We start from the raw sequence: 18,878 nt of genomic DNA on the forward strand, positions 1-18,878 counted from the left end.
CGCGCTCGAAAGTGCGGCGAAAAAAAAAAAAACGCTATATGAATGTTAACTAGTGCGAGGGGTTTCATTAACACATGTAATATTGCGTGGCATAAGCGTTAAATTTCACCAGGCGTCAGAACATATGAGTTGCACAACGAGTGGGAGGTTTGAAGGTGTACCCACGACAAAGCGCTCAGGCATAATTGACCATTATCATCAGCAACAACAACATCACCAAAGTGGGCAGATGCGTAGTGGCTAATTTGGGTATTGGTAAAAAGAAGCATTATGGCGTAGCGAGCGATTCGCAACTGTACTTGCAGTAATCATTCTAAGATAGTTTGAAAGGGCCTATGTTACGTGCACAGACGTCTCTTTCCTGACGGCACTGCTGATGTGTCTACCGAGAAGCGAAGCTATGCTATAGCTATTGAGAAGCCTTTGCGAACGGGGCCCGATTACGCTATTGCGTTTTACTCTTGAAGGCGAAACTCAAGAGCCCCAAATTTTTTCCTTTATGCGTTTGCTGCTTATATTTCCCACATGAGCAATATCTATAAGGTAGCCGTGCCCACTGCTTAGAATTGAGGCCGTTGAAGAATTAAACGAAGAAACAAAAAGAAAAAAAAATGCGAGAGGAAGAGAGCCGTAACCAAACGTTCGCGTAACGCGGGTGGCGTGTTCTCACGTGTCCGCCACATTTCCTGCGTAGTCATGTGGCCCGCTGTGTTTACACTTCAAGCTCCATGGCCTCGCTTTTCTCGAGACTGTCTCTGAAACAGTCACTACGAATTGGTGCTGCAAAGACGTGCACAGAAACATTAACTGCTGAAGCAAAACATATTGTAAGCCGTCATTAGTGGATGATAACCTGCGTTTTACAAAAAAGCAACAACGAAAAACATATATATATATATATGGAAACACTTTTTGTGTCAAAGTTTCTTCAACCCGTACGCTTTACCAAACCTACAAGCTCCATGTACAGAATTTTGACGACCTGGTGTTAGTTGTAGAACGATATCTAGCGCGTTATATTTATCACGTATGCTATAATGAACAAACTTAGGTGACGAAAAGTATTCGGAGCCTTACTTGCGGTGTCGTCCGTCGCGGTGGTATAGCGGTTACGGTGCTCGGCTGCTGACGCGAAAGTCGCGGGTTCGATCCCGGCCGCGGCGGTCGCATTTCGATGGAGGCGAAATGGTGGAGGCCCGTGTACTTAGATTTAGGTGCACGTTAAAGAACACCAGATACTCGAAATTTCCGGAGCCCTCCACTACGGCGTCTCTCATAATCATATCGTGGTTTTGGGACGTAAAACCCCAGATATTATTATTAAATGCGAAGCATTTCTTAGCGAACCTTTGGCACTTTCAGCGTTTCTATCTATCTATCTATCTATCTATCTATCTAGCCGCCTACGTCTGGGTGCTCTCATGATGGCCTCCTTAACTTGGTGTAGACCAAAATCGGCATGGGACGGTAAGAGGATTTGACGAATATGACTGTCGCGGGTCATGACATGAATAACGCGTAAATCCTGTCGCGTACGTCATCAAAGCCTTTCCTCCAGACACGTGTGGCACATACCCATTTACCACGGGCCGCGGTGTACGGGTATGCGCCACAGGTGATTGACAGTTTATATCTACCCAGGAACGGTGAGAATAGACATTGGTAATTTACGTGAGAGAGCGTTAAGAAAACCGGCATCGGCAGCGTTGACCCGACGAATGGAAAGAGTAAGAATTAGGATCCCAGCTGGAATCGAACCCAAGCATTCTGCGTGGCAATCAAGTATTCTACCACAGAGCCACGCCAGGTCTATAAACTGGTTTTGAAAACCAGCCTATGCAGGCGTAATGTCGGTGCGATGTCAATTGTGGTTATGGCGCTGGCTATCTAATTTTGCAAGAAAGCAATAAACACTACATGATACTCCTACGATGTGCACTCCTACGATACATGCGTCATATCAGATTAACGTATGTGGTTCCAGTGTTGGCTCTGTTTTTATAACAGTCTAATAAACATTGCATTTGTATTCCTCTGATTCAGCAAGCTATATTGAAGCACTGCTCGACCCTGAATGAATACACTAACGAAAGTTAAGTATAATATTCACATCATCGCACCCTAAAGTGCACTTAGTCCGCCAGAACGACGCAGTGTCCGCTTCATTTCTTACGAGGCTGGGCGATGCTGACCTCATGCTGACCGATGTTGATGGCGGATTGACTGACAGCCGCTTTGTAGACTAGGCTACGTAGGCTACCAGGGGCGTAGCCAAGGGGGGGGGTTGGGGGGGTTCAACCCCCCCCCCCCGAAATTTTTCAGTTTTGCTTGCGTATATATACACGCTCACATACAAACGCACGCACGAACATACATAAAGTATGGTTGAAGCCCCCCCGAAAAAAATTTCTGGCTACGCCCCTGTAGGCTACATGCGCCCAGTCTACGAATACGACAAGCGCCATCCACTGATGTTGGTCTACATAGCACTATCGAGGCCTACCAGCCTCGACGGCCTATACCTCACCAACGCGAAGGGTGACTTCATGTTCCGGCATGTCGCCGGCTCTATCGACAGATAATTTGTCGACGAAGTGACGGAGGCATCCACGATTTACAAGAGCTGTACTATACCTCATACTTCGCTACACATGGACCCATCGTCACCGCGATCACGACCCTATCCAATAACAAGTTATGACCAGCTGCTGGTGCTCACTGAGAACGGTGATGATGACTTTGTTCAAGAACTTTCTTCCACACATGCACACGGGTTCGTGAAACGTGCGTGCGTTCTCCATCATAAGGGACACGTATAAGCACTACATATCAGCTTACCGCTTCTGGTGTTAGTAATACCTACGTTGCCGTTGGCAGGGCATACCCAACTGTAACCAACTGGTTATATGACACGTATGCGGCTCTTCAACATATATGTGTGGGTTTAAATTTATAAAAATCTTTAGCGTCATTTCTTAGCGTTTCGCTCAGTAAAAAAAATTACACTACAGTCACCTTTCAGCCGCATGCTTCGCATAACATCGACTCCCACGGTACGTGGGATCTGCCGAAATTTTATTACTTGCGACCACGCCCTGTCGAGGCGCGCGCTCATCCGCGTGGCGGACGACTTTTAAAGCGTGCTCTTCCAGCCCTTAGCGCCATCTCGCTAGTGATAACGAAAACACGCTGTACCGCCGTTCTCTGAGCACCGCCACCGGCGAATGGTGTACATAAATAGCTCGCCGTTAGCGTAGCAGAGAACATGCCGTCTGTGGCGGAGTCGTTTCGCGCTGCGGGCTGGCGATCGAGAGGTCGTAAGTTCGACTCCTATAGTTTTTTCTTTGCCATATTTTAGTCTTTATATTTTACAACGTTATATCCGTGACGGAAATGCGTCAGTGGAGCCGTGGTGGACCCCGGCATAAAACACTTTCGTTTAAAAAAAAAGACGACGATAACGGTGTCTGAAAGAAGCGGGGTTGTTGACCGGTTCCCGGAAAAGCCTATCAGAAGTCAGCTACACAGGACTGCTCATCGCTTCAATGTTCCCTTTAGGAGCTGACCGCTGTGTATGTACTGTGTGATTAATGCCAGGACGTACGTACTAACGAGTATCACCGTGCCTGCCTACTTCGCAATACGCTGTTTAATACACGCTCCAATCTCTTCTACCACCCGAATCATGATCACTCCATGTTAGGTTTAACCACAAAACCAGTCCAAGCGAGGAACATGGTGGCAGGTGAGAGACGACACTGCAATTATCAGAAGCTTCTAGAATGACGTTTGTCGCCTTAATTAGGACTAGCGATAGCGCCGTACAGGGACGCCGTACAGGGACTTTGCGGTAAACAATCATTCTAGGCTTTCAAATTACGTGAATGCAATCGGTAGGACGACGATAAAGAAATGCCGTCTCTTCGGGTGTCGTATCAAGCATCTTCAAGCCAAGGCGATTCGTTACCGTTAGCTCCTTCGCCTCTATGAGGGTGCGTCTTGCTAGTCCAACGGAATCACAGAACGTTCCTTACTGCCGATGCTGCCGGCTTTACTGCCGATGTGTTAGGCAACGAGCGAGCGAGTTCCGTTCCGAAAACAGTTCGCCGCGCAGTGCGTTCGCGCAAGGGGATACGTGACTCCGCGGAAAAGGATTAACTCTTTCAAAGACGCCATTTGTAGATAGTGGTTATCCGCGTCAGTACTCGAGCGGGGGCAGGCCCAGCGCCGCCCCCACCTCCGGACGACGTTATCTGCAGTCACGAGGTTCCTACAGCGAACGGTCGTGGCTCCCCCTGGGCTGCCCTTGTGCGAGTTCATCGAAAGCAGTGTGTCTTCTGCAGTCGTCGTCACCATGTCTGATCGCAGAGAGCGTCAAGCTCTGCACCGACTGTGCGACTCGGTGGACGGTGCCAACTGGCGCCCGACGCTGTTCGTGGACGAGCTGACGTTGAGTCGCTATGCCTGCTGCGTGTGCCACGTCGTTCCGAGCATCACGGTAGTGTTGCCCTGCTCGCACGCCCTGTGCGAGCAGTGTGTGATGGGGTGCGTCGACGAAAATGGCGGAAGCGTCTGCCCTCTGGACGCCGAGCCCTTCTGCGAAGACGAGTGCCAGAGGTCGCAGCTTCCTCCCAGGAAGAAGCAGCACCTGAAGGTCAGTATGAGCCATTAACAACTGTCTCCTAAGAAGCGACCGAAGCTTTTATATTATAGTGGTGAACGCCCCCCGACCTTTCTTTGTTTACCTGGATAACTGATGTGAGGCGTTTACAGTTTGTGTTGAATTGGAAAACTCTCTTCTTCAGCTTTCTGTCAGTAAATGAGTGCCTGAGGCGACAGCGCAAGATATATTGTTTGAGTGTGGACAGCGTCGTGAGCAATATGAGCTCGAACACGCGAGCGCGCGGTTAATAGCGCCGAAGCCTGCTTCGGCTGATTCGCAACGGCCGGTGTCGGAAACAAAGTGGAAAGGGCGCTGCGCTTCCGCTAGCTATTGACACTCCCGCATCGATATCGTTGCTGCAAAACGGCAGCTTATACTAGTGTGTCAGTGGCCGCTAGCGGTGATATGAATTCACATCAATGCGCACAGCCACACCAATCAGGCTATGCAGCTGCTAAGATATCCGTTTTGACGTAGCGTGCACTGATGCATAGGCCATGTTTGTATTATAAATGGTGGTGTTGGCTGAGCATTTTGATATGTCTCGTTTATTTATTCTGTTTTTCGTGCAACTTCTTTTGGCGTTGTCATTGCTAGCGGCCGATGGCACGCAATCAGCTGCCATTTCACAGCAACGCTAGCGAAGCGGGAGTGCCAGCAGTCAGCGGAAGAGCACCCCTCCTTTCCGCTCCGGTTTCGGCAGCGCCATCCACGTATCACGTTATCTCGGTTTTGAGGCTATTTGCCACGCGGTCGCGTGTTCGAGCTCATATTGCTCACGATAGTACCATATTTCTGAATGCCCGAGGACATGGCCCTCCGATGAGGTCGGTCACGTGAGAGGCGGCAGTGCCTTTCTTATGGAAACGTTCCAGTGTTTGCCTAGTTTCACAAACAACTAGCCTAACTGAATGCTTTATTGGACCAATTTACAATAAATAGTATTCAAACTTGCACATCGTTTCAGAGTGCCTTACCTTACATCCAATGTTTCTGTCTCTAACTGCACCAGTAAGGGGAGGGGGGGAGGGGGGTTGCGCTGCTGTTATACTTTGCCTCCTTCCCTAAGTGGCTAACCATGCGCATGCCTAGGAGCGTTGCTACACAGGTGCGGTCGACTGGGTCATTTCTTCTCACTGCATGTAATTAGTTACAATATTCGGTGAAGAATGTAGTCACTGGTGAGACTAGTGCGGCCAAATGAATGAAGAGTTGGTCGGCAGATCAGTTATGCATGTCACTGACATATAAAGACGTTTTTCACTGTTTTAACCCTTCGGACGATCAGCATTGTCCAGTGCTGGCTGACAACTAGGATAGTTTAGCAAGCACTTGTCACTTATCAGCCTAGCCGGCATTCGTCAACAACACTGCCTACATTAACAATTACTTAGCGTAGAAAGCAGGCGAGTTGGTAAGCGTTCATCATCTTGGTCAAACTGAGTGGCAGGACGGGACACAAAGGAGACACTCAAGCCAAGACCAACGAGTGGGTTTATCGATTGGTCTTAGATCATTGATTAGCCATTGCTTAGTCTGAGTGACAAGAAGCACGCGTATCTGTGCTCCACATGCCACATAACAAGCTGTCACGTGTATCACGTGGGGGCGGTGGTTAATCATAATTTATGTATCATCATGTGTGCATTTGTATGTGTGCACGTATACAAGCACAAATAAGTTGAAAAATTTTGGGGGGTGGGAGAGGGGTTTAAACGTCCCCCCCCCCCCCTGCCTGGCTGCACCAGTGACGCGAATATAATTTTTCATGTCTCTTTTACTTGTAACTTAGTTAAACCCTAGAGGGGCTTGTTGTGTTGGCTACACTCTAAGGCTCATTAGATATTTCCATAATTCTAGTACTAGTCAGCGCATGTCTTATCTCTTTCGTTGTGTACCGCGCTGCTGCGCAGTTTGACCAATAATCACTTAGTCATCACTAGCCGGTATTATAGGCATCCCCTGGTCACCAACAGCCTACATTAAAGGTTTCCTGCAACACTGCTCCAAGTAGCCATATCGTTTAGAGAAGCCTCCAAGGCTTCTCTAAAGGAGCTTATTGTCTCACGAATCGACCGTCGCAAACATTTTTAGAATCCGTCGAGTACGAGCGGAGTTACAAAGATTTCTTTCACGTTGTGATTGCTTTCTCTCTTCTCTCGTCCGGACGAAAGCGCTGGAATCTAAGCAGGAAGGGATAGCACGAGCAAAAGAAGCTACGTCACGCGCACCTCCTGACCTTGAGCACTTTTTCTTCTTTTTTTCTTCGAACGAGCGGCTTACTTTCAGTGCGATCGCGCGTGCGCGCGGGCAAGTGGCGGCCTTCCGTGGCGGCCGCCAAATCAGCCAATGGCGTGAAACTTGAGGCAGCGACGCAGTGATTTTGCGTAAATAGCATCATTTGTAGAAAGAAAAGGAAGCGATTTTTAGCTGACCTTGAGAATTTATCGTTGCGATATAACGTTTGGCTTGCATGTTCTCGGGAGCCTCGACTACCAATCGGCAGCATTTTCTGACCAGGCTGAAAAAGTATTGCAGGGCCCCTTTAAGAAGTGCTTAACAATGGTGGTAGCAGCTAAAGAATACGGTAGTTGAATGCTATAAGAAATGTTTATTATGCCTGGATATTACGGGGGTGGAAAGCAACGATGGCCATATTATCATGTCCGATAATTAACCTTCCGCTTTTAGGGGCGAAGCACCTTATGGTCTGGGCTTGTCGGCGGTGCATCGTCGTGTCCTGTCCATTTGCTTGAGCACAAGAGAGGGCGCCACTGCCTCAGCGCTCGCCGTGTGGCGAGAGAGAGCGAACGGCGCGCGTTGACTATGGAAACGTTCTTTCTGCGATGAACGCTGAACTGCCAGCTCGCGAAAAACGAGAACGCGCCCTCGCTCGCGAGAGACAACGCCGACGCAGGCAGCATCTGCTAGCGAGTTTCTTGATTGCAAAAACCGACTGCTCGCGCTGCACAACCGTTCACCGGCCACCCCCTATATATAGGCACTGGACCTTGACCTGCAATGTAGTGCCGCTTGGAGATTTCTCTTGTGCGTAGTTGAACAATAAATATTTCCAGCGTGCACGTTAACTAAAAGCGGACTGCGGGTCTCAAGTGTCTAATCTTTCTTCTGTCTCTCATTGCGCATTAGCGGTGACTTTGCTGTAGGAAACACCGGCGCACACTGCACGCTTCGCCCCTGCACATATTTCACGTTAGTGGAGCTGAAACACCCTTCCCTACATGCTTCCCGCCTCCCCTTCTCCGCCATCCAAGATCCTTTAATGAAACAGTGCAGTCATGCAGACAAAGCTAAAAAGAAGCAACGCACCAACCCCTGACACCTATACAGAAAAAGCGAAATTCTGATACCTCATGATCGGGTGTCAGAAAATATTTCTTATGAAAAATATGTGGTTTTACGTGCCAAAACCACGATATGATAATCAAGCACGCCAGGGGCTTCGCCAGAATTTTTTACCGGCGGGAGCGGGTGGGGGGGGGGGGGGGGACTCAGCCATCCTTTGTGTACGTTTCTGCACGCGTTTGTGTGTTCTTGTATATATCAACATTAACAAAATTTGAAGGGGAGGGGTGGGGCTGGAGCCGCCCCTCCCCCTCCCCCCTTACGGCTTGCCTATACTTAAACCTCTCCACTACCGAGCAAAAATCGAGGCAAGAAAAAGAAATGCAGTTTGCAAAACATTACTCCACGGGGTTCGACAAGTGGAAAAGAAATTAAGGAAGAAACCGTCGCGATAAAAACTTTATTTTCGAAAGGCAATAATGGGGCAATAAATAATGGCAATAAAAGGCAACACTGGCTTTCAATGCTTCAAATATTTTTTAAATGATTTCCAAAGACCAACAGCATAACTTTCGTTCACACCACTTTGTATGAAAAAAAAAAATTCCAAAAACGTTGAGCAGTTAGGTCTAAGCAGTCGCACACTGCGCGATGTGCCCACCACCTATTTCTTTTGTTTGCATACCAGTCCCTAATCTCGACTTCTGCTGCACAATAGTGGTATACGTGTAAAGAACATTCTGGGCGGCAAAAGAGCGAGATTTCAATGACGCTGATCACTTTGGTGTTGTGTAATTCGCTTAAGAAATCATGCCCAAGGGTGTGGACGAATGTAGCGTAGAGGATGAAATGTGATTTTGGTGCGTAATTCCGTTAATTCAATTTTTAATGGCAAGACTTACGATTATCAAATCTTGCATTGGACATGCGCGAAAAGGGTGACCACAGAACGTTGCCAAAAAGGTTTTCAGTCGGAGTCTTGTAATGCCATATTTAGCTAGATTTTTCTTCAATGCAAATTTTCAAATAAAATTGGTTGCCTTAAATACGGTAGGAATACAACGTAGCCTATGGTGCTTACTTCTGAACCTTATTAAAATGTTTACACTTGAATAGTCACACTGATGTGCAAATATTACCGCAGTGTATCAGCATTAAAACCGAGCTTCTCTCTTTCCCTTGCATTTCTGTCCTCCAGGCTCACTGCTGGAATGAGGCTGACGGCTGCGAATTTGTAGGCACCGTCGAAGCCGTACTGCTGCATTTTGACAGAGAATGCGCCTTCCACTCCCTCCAGTGTCCACGCTGCGAACGTAGAATACGGCGCACAGACATTGCGGCACACTATGTCGCCGGGTGCTCCCAGCATGCTTCCTCTTCCAGCGGTGCACAGCAGAGCAGACAAGATGGTTCATCTACCAGTTGCGCCACAAGTGTTATTCTGGAGCAGTTTTCCGCCCTTCAGAGACAAATGAACGAAGTCTTGGAAGCATGCAGAGCCTCAGACTCTGCACGTTCGCAGGACATCAGCCGTGCAGTCAGTGGCTTCGAGAATAGTCTTCAACGTGGAATGGAAAGTATCGAGGCGAACATCTGCACCATGGTCGCTCGACAACTGAACGCCGGTCTGGAGGAACTGAGGGCGTCGAACCCGTGCAGTGATCACCTTTCATCCCTTCAGAGCCAAATGAACGAACTGCTTGAACAGTCGAGGCAGCGCGATGCGTCCCAAATACAGAAAATCGACCGAGTGCTGAGAGACTCCCAAGTCGAAGTGAAAGAAGAGGTGAAGGTCCAGTTGCAGGAAATTGTACCTGTGGTAAGAGCGTCCGAAAGTGAACTCAAGGAGAACGTCAAGACTCAGTTAACAGAACTTGTTCACGTCGTCAGGGACTCCGGGTGCGAGTTGAAAGAACATGTGAGCAGAGTCGAGGCCAGTCTCTCTTCGAGACTCACGGAGCAACGCCAGTCTTTGCAAAGAGCGCTGGATTCCTTGAAGCCGAATCACGAGCTAAGGGCCTCACAATTCCGGCCACCTCATTTTTATAGCCCATATAGCAGTTATAAGTAAAATCTGCACCGGTCAAGGAAACAGTATCGACCTTATCTTGTCTTAATAGTTGAGCCTCTGTTTTTCGCAGGGAGAGTTTAGCTTAGAGGCGACGACATTTTGTCCAAAAGCTTTGTTTAGAGAAGGAAGCAATAATTTTCGTTAGTCTAGGTAGGCGTTGTGGTGTAGAAACAGGGTTGTCACATACAGTAGGGTGACACCACGCTTTTTATTTCGTGGTCATGGCGTTATTCACTGACCGACTGGCATCGCTCGCAGATCTGACGAACGAAAGACTCTTCCAGCATTGTTGCGAGTTTGTGGTGTGACAGTCACTTTCGTGTAGATTGTCGCAGAGAAGTTTAGTATATGTACGTGCAGCTTTACTTGAAAAACCGCGTGAGTGGTTGAGTGTACTAATCACGACAGGAGTAAAGTTGAGCGTTTGCACCGCTGACCAGGCGTGGGTATCAAAGCCTAATGAAAGGCACTCTGCAATGATGTGCACGTTCGAATACTATGCAGTGTAATTAATACAATAAGGCGTTGTAACGGAGTAGTTTGTTTGTGAAGTCATCTAGACACTGTTGTATGAAGCTATGTTAATAAACGGGCATTTTGATTTCTGTATTGAGTGTGTGCAATACTTCATTGATCGAAAGGATAAAACTTCGATCTATTCGTGGGAGTTATTATTAGTAAAATGCCCTACTGGCCTCAGCCGACCACACGACCTGGTTTAAAGAGTTTTTTGTTCTTCCTGGTCAAAGTTGGCTAGCTGTAGTTCTTTGTGGTTGCTTTGGGGTAGACTCGTTAGATTTACGAATGCATTTGAAGGTTTGACGCGATAGCGTAAAGAGCTGGTTTACCAGAAATTCCGGCACAGGCGTCGTTTGTTGTGAGCAAAAAATCAGCGTTGTCTGTGACCTGAAAATCGAAGTAGATGCAAATAAATAAATAATAAATAAATAATCCGTCCGAGTGCGAATTGAACCCAGGCCTCCTGCGTGGCAAGCAGGCGCTGCAAGGCGTTCTACCACAGAGCCACGCCCGCGCTCGAAATTGCGTCGAAAAAAAAACGCTATATGAATGTTAACTAGTGCGAGGGGTTTCATTAACACATGTAATATTGCGTGGCATAAGCGTTAAATTTCACCAGGCGTCAGAACATATGAGTTGCACAACGAGTGGGAGGTTTGAAGGCGTACCCATGACAAAGCGCTCAGGCATAATTGACCATTACCATCAGCAACAACATTAACAAAGTGGACAGATGCGTATTGACTAATTTGGGTATTGGTAAAAAAGCATTATGGCGTAGCGAGCGATTCGCAACTGTACTTGCAGTAATCATTCTAAGATAGTTTGAAAGGGCCTATGTTACGTGCACAGACGTTTCTTTCCTGGCGGCACGGCTGATGTGTCTACCGAGAAGCGAAGCTATGCTAGCTATTGAGAAGCCTTTGCGAACGGGGCCCGATTACGCTATTGCGTTTTACTCTTGAAGGCAAAACTCAAGAGTCCCCCAAAATTTTTCCATTATGCCTTTGCTGCTTATATTTCCCACATGAGCAAAATCTATAAGGGTGCCGTGCCCACTGCTTAGAATTGAGGCCGTTGAAGAATTAAACGAAGAAACAAAAAGAAAAAAAATGCGAGAGGAAGAGAGCCGTAACCAAACGCTCGCGTAACCCTGGCGGCGTGTTCTCACGTGTCCACCACATTTCCTGCGTGGTCACGTGGCCCGCTGTGTTTACACTCCAAGCTCCGTGGCCTCGTTTTTCTCGAGACTCTCTGAAACAGTCACTACGAATTGATGCTGCAAAGACGTGCGCAAAAACATCAACTGCTGAAGCAAAACATATTGTAAGCTGTCATTAGTGGATGATCACTTGCGTATTACAAAAAAACAAAACAAAAAAAACATATATATATATATATATATATATATATATATATATATATATATATATATATATATATATATATATGTAAACATTCTTGTGTCAAAGCTTCTTCAACCCGTACGCGTTACCAAACCTACAAGCTCCATGTACACAACTTTGACGACCTGGTTTTAGTTGTAGAACGATATCCAGCGCGTTATATTTATCACGTATGCTATATAGAACAAATTTACGTGACGAAAAGTATTCGGAGCCTTACTTGCGGTGTCGGCTGCCTCTTGGCGTCATATTATCTCCGTTTCACACAGGAGAACACCCTCTTGTATTATATCAATTAAAAAAAAGTCACTTTGATTCAACGAAGATCTTCCTATATTTCTGCGCGGAGGAGTTTTTTGAAAATTCACCACTCGACTGCACGCTGATATACCAATTGCTCGGAAATGTGGTTAAGCGCCGTACTGCCGAGAGCTTCATACAACCCATTTCCGTAGATCTAGACATTTTTGCTGTTTAAATGTAGGAGGAGTTGATAGGCAAACACTGATGAGCGTCATTACGACTATGACACACGCACACACACACTCGCACACACACACAAGCACGGACGCACGCGCACTGACACACGCAGGTACGCGCTCGCACGCACGCAACACGTTCGTGTTGTGCCGATAGAATACATTGCTAGTTGCAGACAAGTTTCGCAGCCGTATGTGGTGTCTGGAGCTTGCACTTGGAACGGCAATTTTTTTCTTTGTTTCTTTTTTTGTATCAAGGGACCCGTTTCTCTTCAGTCTTATAAAGGAATTGCCAGTAAAGACGACACGACCGGTGAAGGCGATGTCATTAGTACAAAAGCAGGACTCCACGCATGAAGGCTCTGGCATAGAGCTCAGCGCAGGTGTGTGGAGCGCACGACTGTGTCACAGTGTTGCCTGAAACAAAACGCATCAATGCTGGGCTAAGCATCATTGCACGTGCACCCTTGCAATTTGTTTATATCGTCCAAGCGTTGATCACTGGACATGGTAGCACCTAATATGGGCGATAATTCACGAGATTTCTTACATGATGCACGAGCGCCTTCTGGAACGCTGTTTGCTTAGAGATGAATACGCACTATCAACCTTATCTGTGCGATCATACGTTGAAAAATCCGAAGTGACGCTGATCGTCGATTCGCAAATCTCGTTCTCTCGGCGATATTAGAAACCACCGTATTCTGGTGTAGACGCTCGTGCGGTCGTTTGCACCATCTCCAATCCGCGTCAGTAAATGTAATATAGGGACATACACTCACGTCAGAGCCAACGTCATTAGTAACCAATTCAGGCGCAGGCTCATAGCCAGAAATTTTTTTCGGAGGGGGGGGGGGGGGTGAGGGGCGGGGCCCACTTGCTGAAAACCTTGACTGTTTGAGAAAAACACCTATTTTTATTATTTATTTTTGGTAAGAACACCTACATCACCAAAATTTCAGAGGCGGCCCGGGCGCCTAGGGCCCCCCTTGCTACGGGCCTGTTCAGGTGATATAAGTTGTGATTTATCTTCGAGGGATTTTACGTACTGGTTGTTACAACTGACGTTTTGATGTTACGCTTAATTCCATGAGCACGGCCTACACGAGCCGAGCCGACTCAGAGGTGAGGCGGCATTCGAAGAAGTGTTGAGGGCGCGCTTATCAACCTCGCCTTTGTTCGAGTGCTCACGAATTATACTGTGGTGGTGCTGGCATGTTGCCGTAAGGCATATCTTTCAAGTTCGAAAGAAAGAAAGAAAGAAAGAAAGAAAGAAAGAAAGAAAGAAAGAAAGAAAGAAAGGAAGAAAGAAGAAAGAAAGAAAGAAAGAAAGAAAGAAAGAAAGAAAGAAAGAAAGAAAGAAAGAAAGAAAGAAAGAAAGAAAGAAAGAAAGAAAGAAAATACGTGTTTTCTGGTCACGCGTTCGGTGGTTTTCAAGAGTCTGGGAACAGATAAGACCTCTCCGAGCGATACTTCTTTATCGAACGCAGAAATCAGCGGGAGCTATCATCGGTGAAGAGGCTGAACCAGGTGTGCAACGGTGAGGCAAGCTTCATGCACGGAGGCATATTGCTATTGGTTCTCATGATTGCCACCATCTTTGTTTAAAGCCTGCAGCGTCAGTCTGAGGTGGAAAAATTCCTCTAACCTTCCTGAACGTATCACTCATTGCGGTAGATTTGCGCCTTAGCGTCGTTAAGGTCGAGGACGCGGGCGAGATTACTCGGCCTCGGCCGTCGCGTCTCGGTAGGAGCGCGAGATTTAGGCGCACGTTAAGGATATCCAGGTTGGTTAAAACCAATGCGGAGACTTCCATTATGTACGGTGGGTTTTATACAATCACATTGTGATTGTATAAGGGTGAAATCTCAGATTTTAATAAGTTTTAAAGCTTTACGTCTCTTGAGCTTGTGAGTACAAAAAGCTTGTTGGCACCAAGTATCGGCACCTTGGTCCACCAAGGTGCCGATACGTGGTTGTGGCCTTGTAGGAGACGCAAGGGCGGTGCAGTTGTGGTGCTGCCTTGTACCGACAGGTTGGTCGTGGAGTCCAGAAGGCGGCATTGGCGTAGGTCGACAACCAAGTTGAACTTCCACAAGAAAACCCCACCGATGATTGGCCCGCGGACCTCAGCGACGGTGAATAGCCATCGAAAGGGACGCTGCAGTCCGAAATGAAGAGTCACTGAATTCTGGCCATACGTTCTAATATTTGAACCGTTGACCGCAGTGAGAAAGGACGTGCCGTGGCGATGTCGTCTTCGGTCGTCAAAGATAGGCGGAAGCACACTAATTTCTGCGCCAGTGTCTACAATTGAGGTAGCGAACTTTCATTACGTGGTCGGTGACACAGAAAAGACGGCTTGACGTAGGGCCGGCAGCACTTGCCGTCATCAGTGACTGACCCGACCGTTTCCCGAAAAGTTGCGTGGTGGACGGCACTAGGTAATTGTACTTTCGTGCCTGTAATTACATTGGGTACTAGCCGCTGGAATGCTATAATATCTCACTTTTGTTTACATATCGCGGCAAAAACGAAGAACTGATAAGTGTGCTGCTTAGAAAGATTTTCGCACATTTCTCTGAAATATTCGTCCCGTCAGATTTATTCGTTACTGTGCTACTTAACGTGTTCTACATGTTTGTTACCTGGTGTTTATTGCATACTATTTTCTGGTGTGTTGTTTTTCTTCGAATCAGATTTTAGAATAGGCACACTACTTGGACGCATGAACAGTAAGACACAACCACTTATTCTGAACCGAATGTTATTAGTGCGAGATTTTTAGCAGGGCCAAAAGTTATTAGGGCCAGAGCCTTATATGTCCTCATATACCTCATGCGACAGGACCTTGTGCGAAAAGCCGGCGTGAAGAACCCCAGAAATATGAAGCAAAACATGCCACATTCACTCCGTCCTTGCGGCGTTCGCGTGCATAAGGAATTAAAAAAAAAGGCGGCGTTTGCATCTCATGAAGTGCGCGGTAACATAACCACACCAGGTGGCTTGTGCCTTTGAGCCATCTTAGGCGAATGATTAAGAGACCCATTGACTTTTTGATGCTTTATGTGCACGTTTTTGGAATCTTGCCCCAGACATCCAGTAATGCCGGATAAAACATACCTAATGTGCGGCTTCGCGGGCGGCCTCGACTGGCGACCGATCGGCTGCAGACCACCCGAGTCTGCAGCCTATGCGGCGTCGTGCCCCACAACATAGCCGTGCTGCCTTGCACTCACTTCCTGTGCGACTCGTGCCTCAACGGATGCGCCGATGCAGAAGGTTTCCACGTCTGTCCCCTGGACAAGTCCTCGTTCCAGGTCGAGTCGGAGGTGTCGTGGATAACGTTCCACCAGAAGCACATGGAACTGCTGCTGGTGCGTTCCATTTTCCTCATCCCTGTTTCTCTCATATTTATCGTGCTCTTAATCATTAGTAGCACCAAGGTGGAGGGTCCTTCCAACGACCTTTAACAACTCAATGAGACCGCCTTTTCAACTGGCTCTACCCTCACCTCCACCATGTATTGCGTTTATTTAGTGCGTACATGCAATTGGCCGACTGTACTCCTTTATTTAATATAAGTATTATCTTCTTGTTATTTTGCATAGGCCTGTTCAATGAAGAGGGCGAGCACCTCCTGTCTGGAATGTGCGCCCAAGTACAAAGCCTGAAGCACGCTGACGGCGCTGCCTCGGTAGTGCATGTTTTTGGGGGTCACGCATATTTACCCCAAACCCGAGGGGATTATCGCCACACCAGTTGAGCCGTGCTTGAAAAGGTTTACGCTGAGTGTTTCAGCCACGGGCCACACGCTCTTGTTCTAGTCGACGCCTATCGCGTAATGGTATGACGTCATGAATCATTCCGGTTTCCTGTTTACTGGTTTTTTCTGCCTAATCAGCAACGTTTAAATCGAAAAGTGCACCTAGACATGCCGCCCTCTCACTCCCTATCACGTACGGCCTATACATACTGAACCTTTTAAAATATAGAGAATCTCTCTTCTCCCTATGATGGGAGGAAGAACGTTAGTCTATTAAAATGAAGTACAATTGTCTAACGAAACTGAAGAATCGAGTATTTCAAGTGCTTCGAAAGTTTACTACTATTAACTGAAGGCAATGCTGCCCTTTCCTCTACCTTCCCTTTTCTTTTTTTCATGTACAAAGGTGAGCTGCTGGAACGCCAAGTACGGCTGCGATTTCACGGGCCCAGCCGGAGAGCTGTTGGAACATTTCGAGAAGCACTGCTCCTTCCACGCCATCGCGTGCTCTCGGTGTCCGGACACCGTGCTGCGCAAAGACTTGCCTAGACATTACGAAGGAGGATGCAACGGGGTCGCAACGCTGCCGCCTGCCGACGCTGGAGACGTCTCCGCAACTAACGAGGGCACACCTCCAGCGGGCGAGTCCAGAGGACGCGACCTGGTGATCGAGAACTCTTGCCACGACATGCTGACTTCCATCCAGGGTTGTGTTAACGAACTCGCCTAGTCCCTGGACAAGATGGGCTCGAAACGGCTTTCAGAGAAAACGATCCGCGTCAGACCGAGCACTAGCCGCAGCACGAGTGGTGGGCTCGATTCAACGGTCCCCGGAGAAGACCTAACGTACTTGTCTTTAGCCTCAAGTCTCGGAGCACTGGTATCAGTGCTGAACGAAACGAAACTTGTCGTCACTGAGGGATTCCGGAGAATAGAACGAACAGCGAGGTGTAAAGAGGCTCAGAGTGCTAGTGCGTCGTCAATGCAACAGCTTCAGGTTGCAGTTGCTAACAGGCCAGTACAAGATCTAGGGCGTCCACCGTCGGGACTCTCCGATGTGCCGGGAAATTCCGGAGGACGCCGTGTGGTCTCGAACGGAGAGGCAACCGTAGAATGGTTTGTGTTCGGTGTGCAGTTCGAGCCGTGGTTTGGGGAGACAAAGTACTACTCGGAGAGAAAGGCCGCCTACCACTCGATTTCTGTGAACCACGAGAAAACAGGAGTCGACATCAAGTGTGTGGTGCAAGAGGGCTCGAGCTTCGTCGCCGTTTACGCCGTGTCGACGTCGCCGGCGTCGTGGAAGCTGTCGGCAGTGCGGCCCCTGCGAGCCGAAGACATGTGCTCGCCGTACTTGAGGGAGTGGATCTTCATGAGACGGAACGACGGATGCAGCCTGGCGGAACTGTCACTGGACTGGCGCTTGCGTTGTGTGCTGGGCACGACCTGCCTGCCATCGGAGACGGTCACAGATGGAGGAATTCACGCAGACTTTCTCGTCAAACTGCAACGGAGCTCCTCTGTGACGTCAAGCAGTGAAACGTCGAGCCATTCCTAAATGAACCTTCGCCTGTATAGGGAAGCAATTTCTTCTTTCCTGTAGGCTATGAGTCCACTCAGTGCCGGCATAATCTTTGATTTAAGGTTTCAGTGGAATAATATAGGCACATTTTAATTCCGGATACCTCTGTGCCCTATCGATGGGAGGATAAGAGGTTTTGAAAAATATGACTTTCTGGTCATAACACGAATAACGTGAAAATCCTGTCGGATACGTCGTCAAACCCTTTCCTCCAGACACGTGTGGCACATACCCGTATACCACAGGCCGTGGTACACGGGTATGCGCCACAGGTGACTGACAGTTTATATCTACCCAGCAACGACGAGAACAGACATTGGTAATTTAAATGCGAGAGCGTTTAGAATAACCGACAGCGTCAGCGTTGAACCGACGAAAGAAAGAACAGAAATTAAGATCCCAGCAAGAATCGAAACCAAGCATTCTGCGTGGCAGTCAGGTATCCTACCACAGAGCCACGCCAGGTCTAGAAACTGCTTTGGAGAAAGACCCTATGCAGGTGTAATATCGGTGCAACGCTAATTGGTGTTGCAGTGCTGGCTATCTAATTTTCTAACAAAGCGGTAAACATCATATATATACTCCTATGATGGAGGCGTCATATCGGGTTAACGCCAATAGTGGTTCCAGTGTTGACTCCGGTTTTATAGCAATGTAATAAACATTATATTTGCATTTCTGATTCAGCAAGCTATATTCAAGTGCTGCTCGACGCCGGAGGAATACGCTCGTAAAAGTTACATATGATATTCACATCATCGCACCGTAAAGTGCCCTCGGTTCGATAATACTGACGTCTGTGCCATAACGTGAGTGCTCAAGTTAGGGCAGACCATAAGTTAGCTTTTAATGTCAGTGTAGTCGACTTTCTTGGTAAGCCCATGATTGGAGCACAAATACTATACTTACAAAAACACGTCGATCCACCTAGTAACGCTTGGCTCATAGCCAAAAAATGCAGCATTGACGAATACTAGCGGACTGCTTCGCATGAGGCCGATTCCCACAAGGCGTTGGATCTGCAGAATTTTTTTGTGAAGCCTCCATTTCCTGAAATAGAGGCTCTCCTCTCAGCCCTTCATAACGTGC

General features: G+C 47.7%; 1 protein-coding gene across 1 annotated transcript in view; it reads left to right on the plus strand.

Moving 5' to 3' along the window:
- Positions 1–4,245: 4,245 nt before the first annotated feature.
- LOC119407309 (TNF receptor-associated factor 5-like) overlaps positions 4,246–18,878 on the plus strand; it is a 181,535-nt gene continuing 166,902 nt past the window's right edge. The window contains exon 1 of the mRNA XM_049420036.1: positions 4,246–4,654. Coding sequence (XP_049275993.1) covers positions 4,355–4,654 — 300 coding nt within the window. The 5' untranslated portion in view covers positions 4,246–4,354. The remainder of the gene's footprint in view (positions 4,655–18,878) is intronic.

Source organism: Rhipicephalus sanguineus, chromosome 10 (assembly GCF_013339695.2).
Source record: "Rhipicephalus sanguineus isolate Rsan-2018 chromosome 10, BIME_Rsan_1.4, whole genome shotgun sequence".
NCBI lineage: Eukaryota > Metazoa > Arthropoda > Arachnida > Ixodida > Ixodidae > Rhipicephalus > Rhipicephalus sanguineus.